The 14373-nt window shown below is 44.1% G+C and overlaps 1 protein-coding gene across 3 annotated transcripts in view; it reads left to right on the top strand.

Moving 5' to 3' along the window:
* The first annotated feature begins 2081 nt into the window (after positions 1-2081).
* Plekhh1 (pleckstrin homology, MyTH4 and FERM domain containing H1) overlaps positions 2082-14373 on the top strand; it is a 49761-nt gene continuing 37469 nt past the window's right edge. For 2 of the 3 annotated variants that reach the window (XM_071607941.1, XM_027929524.3), the window contains exons 1-2: positions 2082-2341; positions 10476-10650. In XM_071607941.1, the coding sequence (XP_071464042.1) occupies positions 10525-10650 (126 nt within the window). In that variant the 5' untranslated portion in view covers positions 2082-2341; positions 10476-10524. Of the gene's footprint in view, positions 2342-10475; positions 10651-11119; positions 11190-14373 lie in introns of those variants that run through there. The other variant, XM_071607942.1, reaches the window with a different exon arrangement.

Below are 14373 nucleotides of genomic sequence, written 5' to 3'. Positions count from 1 at the left end.
ATGTAGCTCAGAGGTAAAGCACTGCTAGGTTCAATCTCCAGTACCAAAACAAAACAAAACAAAAAACAAAACAAAACAACTGACTGGGGAAAAAAAAAAGATAAGGAAACTGAGTCCCAGAATGAGTAAGGTATTTGCCCAAGTTTACAGAGCTGAGATAAAAAGAGCTCAAAGCAAGGAGGAAGTCACATGGTGGACTCTCTGGCTTTCTTGAATCTTCCTATGGGCTAATACTGTTTACAACCCTTCACATACACTAATTCATCTAATGTTCCCTTTTGAAAAGTTTGTGCTTTGTGATAAATCACTTCATTGGCACAGGTTGGAGGGAACAAACAGGAACTGGAACATGTTGATAGATGTGTAAATTGGTGCAGGTTTTTTTGAGGGCCATTCGACAGCACTTATTGTAATTTAAAATTTATGTTATGTTTAGAGCCAGTGATTTCACTTCTAAGTATTAAACCAAAAAGAATGTCATATACATGACCAGGAAGTGTGTACAAAGGTGTTCATCATAGCAAGGTATATAAAAGCCTAAAAGTTGGAAACATCTTAAATATTCTTCATTAGAAATATTAGGAAACCATCAAAAAAACAAGGCAGCTCTTACAGTGCTACCCTTATAGCCAACAGATGATAATGATGAGGGGACAAAAAACAAGGGCTGCTTCTTCCTGAGTGTTAAAAGGTGAATGTGAATACATAAATATATTCATATACACGAATGTTTTATATACACACAAATATGGAATACACATCCACACACACATATAAATACAAAATACTTAGGTACACATAAAATATCTTATGTGTACAAAAACAAAAACAGTAGCCTTGCTGGAAAGGGGTGATCTGAGAGACAAGGGACAAGATAGAAGAAAGACTTTTTCTTTTTTAGCCTTCTGTATTATTTGAAATTCATACTATGTGCAAAGCTAAAAAAATGAATGAATCTCCCCTTCCCCAAATCCACAGGACTTGCTTTTCAGCTGAAGCAAATTCTTAACTGTTGAAGGGGACAGCAGAGGACATTCTCCCCACAAAATAGGGCCTTGATCTATCTCAATAAAGCCATTTGCAAGTTCACCCTTCTGAGTCCTGTTGGCCCAGTTTGACAACTTTCCTTGGTATTTGGACTCTCAAAATTGTGCGTGAGAATGGCCTGCGCTGCTTGTTTCTTGGGCAATTCACCAGTCCCACCCCTGGGGATTCACATTCAAACCTGGGGTGGGGCCAGGGACTTTTCACTAATGCCTTTTCACTTTCTTCCACTTGGAGAAACAGGTCCTGGTGGTGTTTGCTTCTGTTCAGGCCTTGCTGAGATACAGTCTACAGGGTTGGGGAAGAAAACTCTGTGGGTTTTGTTGTTGTTTGTTTTGTTGGTGCTGGGGATGGAGCCCAGGGGTTGTGCATGCTAAGCATGCGCTCTACCTCTGAAGTACACCCCAAGCCAAGACAGCTGTTCTTTCGTTCGTTTCCATTTTCCTCATCCCATACCCACCTAAATAAATATTAGTGTCCAGATCCATCTGGGTATGGGATCATATAACTGAAGGACTGCAAATGCCTGAGGGACCAAGTCTCATTGATTGAGTGTCCTGCTTGCCTTTCTCCTTTAAAATAAATAACGTCCGTGAGCGATTAAGTTACCCTCCGGGCTGTGGTGACTTGCTTTCTATCTCTTTCTCTAAACTACAAATCAGGAGGCAGACCATTGGAAATTAGGACTTCTGTTCCAAATATCCGAGCGTAACATTCTCACAGGTGGCCAGACAAACGCTGGAACCTTCTTCGGGGGGAGGGTCAGGTCTTGTCCCCCGTCCTGCGAGAGTCCCACTCTATCTGGGGGCGGAGCACACCTTGCAGGAGCTGGCGTGGCCCCCACAGGGAGCTCGGGACCGCAGCCCCCCAGACCCCAGCGCCCCCCCCCCCCCCCCCCCCCCGGTCCCCGCCGGCCCGGGACAAGCCCGGCGGTGCGGAGAAGTGGGAGGCTGGAGGCTGCTGAGGTCATTTCCTGTGCCTCTCCGCTAGCTGCCTGCGGAGCCGAGCCCGGCACCCGGCCTTTAAGGAGCGGGAGGGAGCAGGGGGCGGAGGGAGCCCAGCGGAGCGTTGAATGGGGCGCAGCGAGGCGCGGCCGGGCTTTGTGCGGCCAGCCCGCGGGCACCCTCCCGGCTCCGGCCTCGCTCCGCCCCGCCCACCGCGACCCCTGCTGCTGGGGAGCGGAGACCCGGCAGCCGCTCGGGACTCCGGCGAGAGTGACGCAAGGTCAGCGGCGGCAACGCGCCCAGGGCGCCCGAGTGCCGGAGGTGCGGCGCCGACGCCCGCCGGCCACCTGAAGGTGAGGCTTGGCTCTCCCTGGCCAGGAACGGGCTGGGGTGTGCGGACCCGGGAGGGCGGTTGGCCGGGCGGAGGGGACCTGCTCCCCACGACCGGGACTGCGATTCCGGAGCAGGTGCCTCCCCACCTGGAAGCGAACTCCCAGCGGCGGGCTGCGCTGGGAGCCGCGGGTCAGGTTTGGAGAGCCAGGAGCCCCTGGAGAGCCTCGCCGCAAGGCCAGAGCTAGCCCTCCTTGGAGGACTTGTAGTTTGGGACCGGCTCGATCCAGTTGCTCCCGGGAAGGGCCCTCCGGACGTACGTGCAGGCATCAATCTACCTTGTCGGTTGGTGCTCGGCGCGCTTTCGCCTCCCCCCCTACCCCCGGATCCCCTCCCCTCCCCACCTCTTTTTAGGCTATTTCTAATGTGATTCTGGATGTTCTCTTGGGGGTCAGGTTCAACTCCTGGGGGCAGGTCAGCCAAGCAGAAAAGAAAACAGGCTGGGCGCCCAGTTACATCAAGGGCTTTGTATCCTAGGCGTCTTTGTAATCAGTCCCCAGGGATCAGGGGGCCTTTGGGGTGACAGGCAGTTGAAGATCTTCAACTGGAAGTAGAATCCTCTCGCTGGTGTATTGCTCCCCGCCAGCTATCCCCTCCATAAGCTTTCACCAGGAACTTTCCAACAATATTGGTTCCAGGAAGACACTTGAAAAATCATTGAAACAGTTCTCAGTGAGACAGTCGACAGGTCCATCATCAAATTTGTTGGATTCTTCTATGCCAGACATGTATGGCAGTGATACTTTATAGATCATTTATTGCAGTGTTGCTGCATATTATTATCCCCACTTCATAAAAGAGAAAACTAGGACTCAGAAGTAAATTATGACTTGCCCAAGGTCATACAACTAGAGTGGAAGAAGCAAGACTTAGACCTAAGCCTTCTAAATTCCAAATATGGGGATTGGTTAACTATCCATTGTCCTCCCTCTAGGCTACAGAGGGAACTGCCCAGAGCTGGGTTATGGTAGGGTGCACCCTGTTGTCCCAAGCACATTTAAACTAATATCTCAGCTGAAAAAAAAAATGTGCCCAAGTGTGCCCCTTCTGCCCTCTTCAGAAGTCACCTCTTCAGGAAAGAAGTGTGTCCCTCCAGTTAATGTTCCACTCCCCCAAGGTGCTTTCTTCTTTGCTATTCTCCTTATCTCTAGGCTATTTCTAATGTGATTTGTGGATGTTCTCTTGGGAGTCAGGTTTGACTCCTGGGGGCAGGTCAGCCAAGCAGAAAAGAAAACCTCTGTGCTCCATAGAGGTTGGAGAATGCTTTATTGAGGTGAATGTTAAGGTGCTGGGATTCCCTCATGCTTGCTTTGGGTGACTTCACAGAAGGCTGTGCTGAACCACCATCCTGTGTTCTCTGGTAAGCCTAGCTGTGCCTTCTTGCCCTTTCAAAAGCTAGTTCAGGCTATATTAGGAGGCAGAGGCAGGATAGCAAGTTCAAGGCCAGCCTTAGCAGCTTAATTAGATCCTGTTTCAAAATTTTAAAGAAGGCCTCAGCTTTTTAGCTCAGTGGTTCAGGCCCCAGTACTGGGGGAAAAAGAAAGAAAGAAAAAAAAAAGAGAGAGAGAGAAGAGAAGAGACACAGAGAAAGAAAACAAGCTAGTTCGAACTGCCCTCTTCTGTGGGGAAACAGGCACTTATTGCTGGCTGAGGTATGAATTAGGATAGCCTCAAGGGAGGGCACTTTGGACTATCTGGCAATTTAAAATGCACATCACTTAACCCTACAATTTCATTTCTGGGACTGCCCTTGAAGATATACCCTGATGTATATGAAATGATGCATATTCATTGAATATTCAATACAGCATTGTTTATTTTAGCAAAAGGTTGGAAACAACCCAAGTGACTATCAATAAAGGATCCTTAAAGAAGATCATGTAATAGCTATCCAGTAGAATACATTAAAGCTGTCGTGCAGTATGGAAGAAGAATGTGGCAGAGATGTATATTAATATATGAAGACTTCAGAGTTATATTGTTAAGTATGGTGTGTATAGTGTGGCACCATTTGTGTGTGCAGAATGTACATGAATGTTTGCATATGTCCTGGATCTCCCTGAAAGAACACAAAACACCCTAACAATAGTTGCCTCTGGGGAGAACTATGGCTGAAGTATAGGGGTGGGAAGGAGTCTTATTTTGAAGCTTATATCATTTTGTTCAATCTTCAAAAACAAATAGATAAGATAATTTTTAAAAGGAACATGACCTCCTCTCTGAGGTGGTGCTGGTAGGGAGCACATCTATGAGTCACATCTTGTACATTCAGGGCCCAGCTGGCTTGCCTTGTATTTGTTGATAGTAACAATAGCTGTCACTGAATGCTTACTAGAGATAGAGACCAGGCTTTTGTAGTGTCTTCTTTAATTCTTTTGTTGTTGTGCTGGGGATTGAACCCGTGGCTTTGTGCACGTAAGGCAAGTCCTCTACCAACTGTGCTGTATCCTCCGTCTCCTTTAATTCTTAAGGGAATCCTGCATGATGTAATCTTTGAGGTTGCCTTTTTTCCACCTGGTGCTAAAGATGGAACCCAGGGCCTCATGCATACTAGGCAAGTGCTGTCCCACTGACCTTCACCCCTGACCTCGAAATTGTGCCCCGCTATCATGGTGCTGGGGATTGAACCCAAAGCCTCTTGCATGCTAGGCAAGTACTCTATCACTGAGCTACTCCTGGCTCTTTTTATTTTGAGACACATTCTCCCTAGCTACCCAGACAGTCCTCAAACTTGAAATCCTCCTGTCTCAGCCTCCTGAGTAGCTGGGGTTACAGGTGTGTACTCCCATACCAGTTTTGAAATTGCCATTTTTAAAGATTAGGAAAGTGGTTAAATGTAGACAATTTTGTATGGTTCGACCTAATATTATTGCCTTCATTTAAAAAATTGCCCTCAATTTCAAAATGGAACTGAGGCTCACAGAAGGTGAGTAAATGATTTAGGGTGACAGAATTTAATGCCTAAGCCAACATTCAAACTCAGGCCTGTTTGGCGCCAGACAGGGATCTTAAGAACTATGCTCTGTTTCTGTACTGTTTTTTGTTATTGAGGACCTAGTTGTATTGTCCCTGTCTTATGTTATCAGATCCCCAGTTCCTGGGACATGCTCACCTTCTTCTGTCTCCATCAAGGTTGTGTGTGTGGAATGTGATGCTCACACCCAGTAGAGGCAGGATGCATGTTGTTGACTTGATCCGGTGACAGTGCTGAGATCAAAGGGGTCGTTATGTGTCTGCTCACACCCTCCCCCAGCTTCATCCCAGAAGGAAGCACAAAGTTCTTCCTTTCCCATAGTTGGGCAGGTGGTTAGCCTAGTCTAGCACAGCAATTTTGAGAAGATAGTGATAGCTCATCCTAGCCAGTGGAAGTCACAAAAGGTCCATAGTGAGATGACATGAGGGAGCCCAATGGAAATTGTACAGAAGCCCATTATTATTTTTCTTTCTTTTTTTTTTTTTTTGATACTGGGGATTGAACTCAGGGGCACCTCACTGAGCCACATCCCTGCCCCATGTTGTATTTCATTTAGAGACAGGGTCTCACTGAGTTGCTTAGTGCCTCGCTTTTGCTGAGGCTGGCTTTAATGCATGGTCCTCCTGCCACAGCCTCCCGAGGGACTGGGATTTCAGTCATGTGCCATGGCACCCATTATCTTTTTTTGGTACCAGGGATTGAACCCAGGGGTACTTAACCACTGAGCCACATCCCCAACCCATTTTTTATGCTTAGGGCCTTGCTGAGTTGCTGACTCTGGCCTCCAACTTGTGAACCTCCTATCCTAGCCTCTGAGCTGATGGGATGACAGTTGCATGCCACCATGCCTGGCTAGAAGTCCATTATCTTCTGATACTTCCTATACCTTCTAAGGAAGCAATTTGCTGTCCTGTGCCTGCAGTGACTTCTGACCTCTTTCTTTTAGGCTCCTGTGTTGATTGATTCCCTTTGTAGGAAGATACCATGGCAACAGACTTAAGGTTTCCAAGCCAGAGGATCTTTATTCTATGTCCTCAAGCTTGCACATGGTATTAACAAAAGTTGGTTGCATTACATTTAATCTCTTCGTTTTGTAAGTTTCCAGTCAAATCCCAAAACTTGCCAGAGAGATCCCAGGTCAAGTTTGTGTTTTCTCTGATATAGGCCCTGAGTATAAAGTCACTCTCTGTGACTTTTTCCCACTACTTGTCTTACCCACAAGGCTTTGACCTCTGTGGCATTTTGAACCAGGACTGAAAGATTTGGGGGAGCTTCAAAACAGTTATCAAGACCATGACAATCATTTGACCCACCTGCCAAGCTTTTTAGCATTCTGGGCTTAAAAAGCTAATGGAATCAAGGGAACTGGATTTCACAGGAGTGGCCATGAGCTTATGATAATTGTTGCTGGGTGGGGAGCACCCAGGGATTTATCTTACTACTACTTCTTATGTATGTTGCAAATTTCCAACATAACAAAAGGAAAACAACAACTGAGCTGGGTTTTGTATCCAGTTCACTTCTCCTTTTTATTTTCCCATCTGTTTTCCCCCTTAGTGCTGGAGATCAAACCTATGCTAGGCAAGCTTTCTCCCACTGGCTATCTAATTTTACCATTAATGATGTATTTGTGTTAGGCAATCCTTGTAGCACGAGATGTCTATGAACATCCTGATGGAAAGAGAATTCTAGATATTGGGAGATCAGGATTCTTGACCCATCTCCACTACCCACCGTTTAGTTCTGGGTCTCTAAACCAGTCACACATGTGATGATTTATCTAATCTGTTCATTGTCAATGTATTTGCACTTGTTCTCTGTGTCAGAGATACAAGTGTATGCACTTGTTGCGATGCCTTGAAAAGTTAAGAATGATTTCTGCAGAATTTATTGCTACTGATTCTTGAATTTCTTTATGGGAAATACAGATGCAAGGTGACTTAGCAGACGAGGTCTAACTCACTGGTATCTTCCCTGAACATCCCTTGTTTTATAGCTGTTATTGACCACCTGCCTCTGCCGGAAGAGCCTCCAGGCCTTGGGCTTGGCAGCAGGCACCTTACTCCAGATCTGTTTCCAAACCTCTTGGCTCTCCTCACATGCCGAGGCAAGCCTAGCACGAGTCTCAGCCTTCTCGGGAACTTGCCAGCATCCCCAAAGCAGTGAGAAGATTAATCAGACCACTTGGTACTCCTAAACCATGTCATGGAGGTGTTTGCTTGATTAGAGAAAGCACTCCCTAAAGTCTGGATGTAATCTCAGACTTCAAGGGTATGTGGAGACCAGTGATATTTTATTTCCAGAGTCCCCAGAGACTTTGGTAATTTGGGTTTTCCCTCTCTCCTTAGAATCTAAGTAGTAGTTCTGAAAATCAACAAGAGGGATTTAAAATTAATCAGACTCCTTCAGCTACACAGAAGTTTAAGCTCCTCAACCCTTGGTTTTACTTGGGTGCTTTGATTGGTTGTTCTCAGCCCTGGGCTAGGTTGCAAGACTCCCAAATCCTAGTCTCACATCTGCCACTTTTTTGTTCATAGGAAGGAAAGCAAAATCCCCCTAAAGGACAAAGAAAATCAAACATGAAGTCTCCCAGCCTTCCCTGGAGGCCCTCCAAGGTTCTGTTTTGTCTTCTCAGCTGTGATCTTAGCTCAGAGAAGGTCATGTTTTGTTTTTGTCTTTTGTCTTCCTGCCCGTTCCAGTTGGTCCCAGTCTTTTGAGGTGGGGATTGCTGGGAGGTCACAATGTGCCATTGTTTGGGATGACAGTTCTAGGAGAGCAGGGCTGAGGTCCTGTGTCCAGTATTCTGAGAAGCCGACAACCACAAGAATCAGACATTAGGCCCATCAGTGGTGTAATTGTTGAGTTCTTCTCTCCAGGTCTACTGACCCTATTTTTTCTTGAATTTTTTTTTTTTTTTTTTTTAGTTTTAGATGGACACAATACCTTTAATAAATTAATTTATTTTTATGTGGTGCTAGGATCAAGCTCAGTACCTCACGTGTACTAGGCAAGAGCTCTACACTGAGCTACAACTCCAGCCCCTGGCCCTATTTTTTCAAGGAAAAGTGCGGACACATTAAGTGTCTATGCTTATGAAAATTGTGTTGGCAGAATATTTGAGGCCAGGATGCTTTGGAGAATCTGGGATATAGGTTCACCTTAGTGTTAAGGGCTATGAAAGATTTTATAAATTGTTTCTCTTATTCTTAACAACTTACTTCACTCCAAAATCAGAATTCTTTCATCTTCTCACCCCTGCTGTGCTGGAGATTGAACCAAGGGCCTCATAAAGCTAGGCAAGCACATTACCAAGGAGCCACATCCCCAGTCTCTTTCCACTTTTTGGATGTGTTAAGAGCACTGTGGCTGAGAACAAGGACTTTAGAACCAGAATCCCACCTCAGTATTTACTAGCTGTAGAACTGTCCATTTTAGTTACTTAGCCTCTCTGTCCCTCAGTGTCTTCTCATAAATGATAGCTGTTTATAGTATGTAATGGGAGAAAGGTACTCATGAAAAGTCAGGTGTAAGAGAAGAAATATTGGTGATTTACCACCAAAGAGACAAACTGTTGCTCGAGGTAATTTTTGGCAACAGCACAGGAGGTGGCTGGGTTTTCTTAGCCTGGGTTTTCTGAAGTCCTGAGGTTTCTGAGGAAGGAAAAGGGGATTTAAAAACACAGTATATTTTTATTATGGAAAATTCCAGGTGTATAGTCAAGTAGAGAGACCAGTATGAAGAACTGCCATAAACCTATCAACCAGCTTTAAAAATTATAATATTTTGGGGTTGGGGATGTATTTTAGTGTAGAACACTTGCCTAGCATGCATGAGACCCTGGGTTCTGTCACCAGCACTGCCCTTTTCCCAAAGTCAACATCTTAATAGATCTTATAAATCTCCTTTTCCTTACCCCTTGCCATGGAGTATTTTGAAGCAAATCCCAGACATGATATCATTTCACCTGTAAATCATATGTATCTCAAATAGATGAAAAATTTTAAAGATTATCAACCTAAAAAATTAGCACTCATTCTTTAAAATGAGCTAATACTAGGGTGACCATATGTCATGGTTTGGGGCAGACCAAATTTATGCTGTTGTCAAAAATAATTATTAACAATGCCCTAAAAGGGGGATTTGCAGATCCTGGTGGTTGGTTATGCCTTCTAGCCTTCTCTCCTGCCAGCTTACTGTGCCTCTATCTCTTCTCTCATGTAGATTCATACATGCCTCTTCCTTTGCTCATCCTTGACCCAGTTTTTCTTCTCTCAAAATTGCCCAAGAGGTCTCTGGGTAAATTCCCCTGGCCAGGGAGATTATAGGTGTCTACTTGATTTGTACACAGTTTTTTTTCCAAAGACTTGTGGCTTTCTCCCAGGGTTGGAGCAAAATATCTAGCAGTTTTCTGATTAGATTCTTACAATTTGAAGGAGAAGAAATAAGACTCTGTTCCAAGGCAGAATGATTTAATGACAATAGACAGGACCCCCAGCTAAATAGAAAATCATCAGGGAAATTTAAAGCATGGTGTTACCTTTTTAGTTTTCCCACCTAACATCGGTAATGTGTAGTAGAATCAGAACTACACTAGGAACCAGGGTTCTTCCTCTAGTTTGCTCTGTGACCTTACCCATTTGAAGCATTTCCTACAGTGTAGCCTCTCCCATCCCCTCACAGTCTGCCCCTTTCTTTGCTCCCATTTATCCAAATATCAATTGGCAATTGTGATGACATTTTTAATTTTGTAATTAGACTTTCCTGAGTGCTTCTTGTAAAACTTAAAGATAAGGACCTCTCTTTACTTTTTTATCTCCATTGCCTAGAACAGGGTCTGGCACATAAATGGTTGCTGAATGGATAAACACCAAAGAGCCTTACTTCTCAGTTTGGTAAAAATTAGACCAGATTCTCCTTAAGTTTCCTCAGGTTCTGTGACTTCCCAGAGTTGCTCAGCCAGCTTATGGTGGAGTGGAATACACTGAGCTGAGGAAGATGGGATGGGACAGGTGAACAATGACTTCCTCCATTTCCCAACTTCATCTTCTCTTTTGGTCTCTTCTTCCTCCTCTTTTTTCCGTACATCCACTCCTCACACACTTATTTATCTTTTCTTCTCTCAGTGTGCTGGTTCTTAGAGTTCCCTGGAAAAAGCCAGAAGTTGATTCCATCATGGCCGAACTCAAGGTGGAGAGCCGGGCCAGTGTTGACTGGCAGAAGCGCTGCCTGGCCCTGGAAACACAGCTTTTCAGGTTTCGCCTCCAGGCCAGCAAGATAAGGGAGCTGCTGGCTGACAAGGTGAGACCTGGAGTTCAGGGGCTGCCTCCCCTCACTGCGGGGGTCATTGTCAGAGAGGGCCAGAGTCAAAGGGGGAGAGTTGGTGAAAGTAAACTTTCAAAGAGATGCTTTTCACACGTGCAAAATAAAACCCAAGGTAGCTTTTTGTTTATTTGGTTTTGTTCTTATTTTAAGACCAGACTTAGCGGTTTACTACCCTGTCACCTGTCATTTCTCCCTGCTCTACCTCTTCATAGGTACACCAAAGAAATGATAGAATTCTTCTTGGTCTTTTATAACCTCTTGGTTACTTGTGGCTCCTATGTTCCATTATCCCTTAATATTTCTTCTTTTCTTTTGGTACGGTGACTGAACACAGGGCTACTCTACCACTGAGATATTTTTTTAATTATTAAATTTTTTATTTATTATTTTTTATTATTTCTCTATTTTATTATTGTATTTTTTTTTATTTCAAGATAGGATCTTACTAAGTTACTGAGGTTGGCCTTGAACTTTGAATCCTCCTGCCTCAGCCTCCTGAAGAGCTGGGATTCCAGGTGTGTGCCCTACCACCATGCCCAGGTTCCCCTTAGCATTTCTTTTTCACTGTGGGCAGGATATTGTTTTAGGAGAAGAATGCAAATGTATCCATCCTACCGCTCACCTTTTGTTAAGCACACGAGCCACTGGTTTTCTGGGGACAAGGACACAGGCACTGGAGACCTTTCTGGCTCTACCAATTTCTAGCTATGTGACCCTGAGCAGGTCCCCTTCACCACTAATGCAGGGAGATAGATGTCCACCTCTCAGACGTTAGTTTGAGAGTTACCTCACATATATGGAGGTCTTCGCATAGAACGGGTCTTAAATAGGAACAATTTTATCTTTATAGGCTTTGGTGGGCTGGTGTGGGAAACTTACCACCTTTCATAATGTTTCTGCTGACCTCCAGAGGCATTGTACAGCAAAACTCATGTAGAGAGTGGAGACTTGCACTGAAGAAATATATATATATATATATATATACACATACATACATACACACACACACACACACATACAAACTTACATATGTATTCATTCTGTATATATTGTGGGGGAGGGGAAGTACTGGCCTTAAAGGGTTCAAACCCAGCTATATCCTCATGCTCAGCCCTTTTTATTTTTTATTTTGAGACAATTCTCCTTAAGTTTCTGAGGCTGGCCTCAAACTTGTAATCCTCCTTTTTTAGCCTCCCCAGTAGCTGGTTTTTCAGGTTTGTAAACAGATGGATATATATATATATATATATATATATATATATATATATATACACACACACATATATACACATATATATACATATACATATATGCATATCTATATCTTTATATATCTTAAGTGAATCAATCACTCTTTCTGTAGTTTTGATTATATAGTATCAATCTGTTTAGCAAATCTCTCTCTCTCTCTCTCTCTTCCTCCCCCCCCCCCCCTTTGTACTGGGGATTGAACCCAGGGGCACGTAGGACCTTACTGAGTTGCTGAGGTGGCTTTGTACTCTGGATCCTCCCAAGCCTCTGGGATTACAGGTGTGAGCTGCTGCCCCCAGCTCAGAAACCTTTCTTTCATAGAACAAAGGTAAAATCCAGCTTAGCCCTCTTCAAGTAATTCAAAGTCTTGATGAGTAAGCAACCTGTTTTATTGATAGTCCTGTAACCTGGAGCCCAGGAAGGCAAGTCAGTGGCCTCACGTCTGCATTTCCAAAGCAGGGGGAGTGCCCTGGGCTAGTCTGGACTAGAATTCTTGAACATTGGCTCTATTGGCATTGCTGTCCTTGAGTTCAAACTGTGAAGAACAGGGGCCCTGCACGTTCCTGCCAGGTGGTGCCAATGGAGAGGAAAGAACTCAGCCCCTTCAGGAAAAGGACAACAGGTCTTAGACAGTGGTTTTCAAAGTTTGGCCAGAATCACTTGTTAAGCACGCACTTGTTAAGCATATCTGTCCTCGGCCCCACCCCAGTCCTCTTGATCCAGGTCTTCAGGGTGCTGTAATCTCTGTGTTTAACAAGCTCCCAGAAAATGGCTTTGTACTATAAAGTGGGTGAACCTTGCCTTAGGCTGTAGTGTTAGGGGCATGTAGGAGGCAAGGAAAGGGTAGGTAGGAATACATTCAGCCAGGTGGCCTGAAATACCTCAGAGGAAGGACACTTCTGTTTCTACCAGTAATTAGGGCCACAAAATAACCTTTTAAATTTTTTAAAAAATATTTTTATTAGTTTTGATGGACCTTTATTTTATTTATTTATATGCGCTGCTGAGAATCGAACCTAGTGCGTCACACATGCTAGGCAAGCGCTCTACCTCTGAGCCACAACCACAGCACCTTTTAAAAATTCTTACTATGAAATAACTAAAATGCTGGATGAAATATTTTAAATATCCTTCTAAACACAGAGATGAACATTGGGAAAAAAAATAATAAAAGGACTCCTTAGGGAGCAGAAGAGGGAAGAACCAGGGTGGAGCTCACCTCTGGTGGCTGAGTGGTGTGGGGAGAAGAGGGGAGGACAAGGGAGGAGAGGTGAGGGGAGGGGAGGGGAAGGGAGGGGAGCAGAGGGTGGCCTCCTTTTAGGAATGTAAGGTTTCAGGTTTGAGTTCTGTGGAGACAGAGATGAGGTTTGGCTGGTTGGATCTGAAGCTGAAATAGAGTCTTCCTCATGGAGTCAGGACTACCAAAGGGCTCACCATAAATAAAAAGGTAGATGACAAGAAAATCATCCATCAGCACAAGGAGATGGCAATAGCTTCTCAGACTTAGGTAAGGCTCTGGGTAGAAAAAACAAAAGTAAAGAAAAAGAAGTTTTTAAGAACCTGATGATAATACTAGTTCAATGTTAGGATTTCTACCACCAGTGTGGTTGAAGAAGCCTAAGTTCTGGGCCAGGGGTAACACTGGGGAAGTTTGTAGAAAACAGATACAAAACCTCTTTGAAGAAATAAGACCTCAATCCAGATCACACAGGATCCTCACAGGAAGAAGAGCCTCAATGAAGGTGAGTATATAATCTAAAATGACTAATGCTTGAGGAATAATTTACGATGAGTGAGAACTCACCTACCTGACAAACAATTAGTCTTCTGATAATAGAATTCTTGGCAAGAGACAATAAAATAAACGAGTTCAAAACTATTGAAGACATAATGCAGAAACTTGGAAACATGAGACAAGAACAAGGCAGTATCCAAAAAGGTCAGGTCAACTTGAAAATTAAATAGAAATTCTAGAAGAGAAAGTATTTTAATTGAATTTGTTTTCTTTTGGGGGTACTGGGGATTGAAGCCAGGGCCTTGCACATGCTAGGCAAGCACTCTATCACTGAGATGCACTCCCAGCCCAGAAGGGAGACTTAGTGAATAGATAGACCTGAGGAAGTCATCTAGAATGTAGTACAGAGAAATAAAGATATAGAGGCTGAAATATGGATGCCAGGATGGCGGGATTCCAGAAATGGAGAAGAGAATGAAGGAGAGGCATTACTTGAAGGGGTAATGGCTAAAATGTTTCCAAACTTGATAAAAGATCTGAAGCCTCAGATTCAGAAAGCAGAAACCTAAACAGTATAAATTTTTAAAAATCTGTGTATACTATTTTAGCTGTGAGAAGGAACCCAAAACAGCAATGGCTCAAACTAGACAGATGTTTCTTTCTTTTTCCTGTAGCATTTCAAACATAAGCAATCCTGTCTTCTACGTGTTTAA

The sequence above is a fragment of the Marmota flaviventris genome, chromosome 2, assembly GCF_047511675.1.
Source record: "Marmota flaviventris isolate mMarFla1 chromosome 2, mMarFla1.hap1, whole genome shotgun sequence".
Classification (NCBI taxonomy): domain Eukaryota; kingdom Metazoa; phylum Chordata; class Mammalia; order Rodentia; family Sciuridae; genus Marmota; species Marmota flaviventris.
The sequence above is the reverse complement of the archived record's forward strand: the minus strand, read 5'-3'. Positions and strand labels throughout refer to the sequence as shown.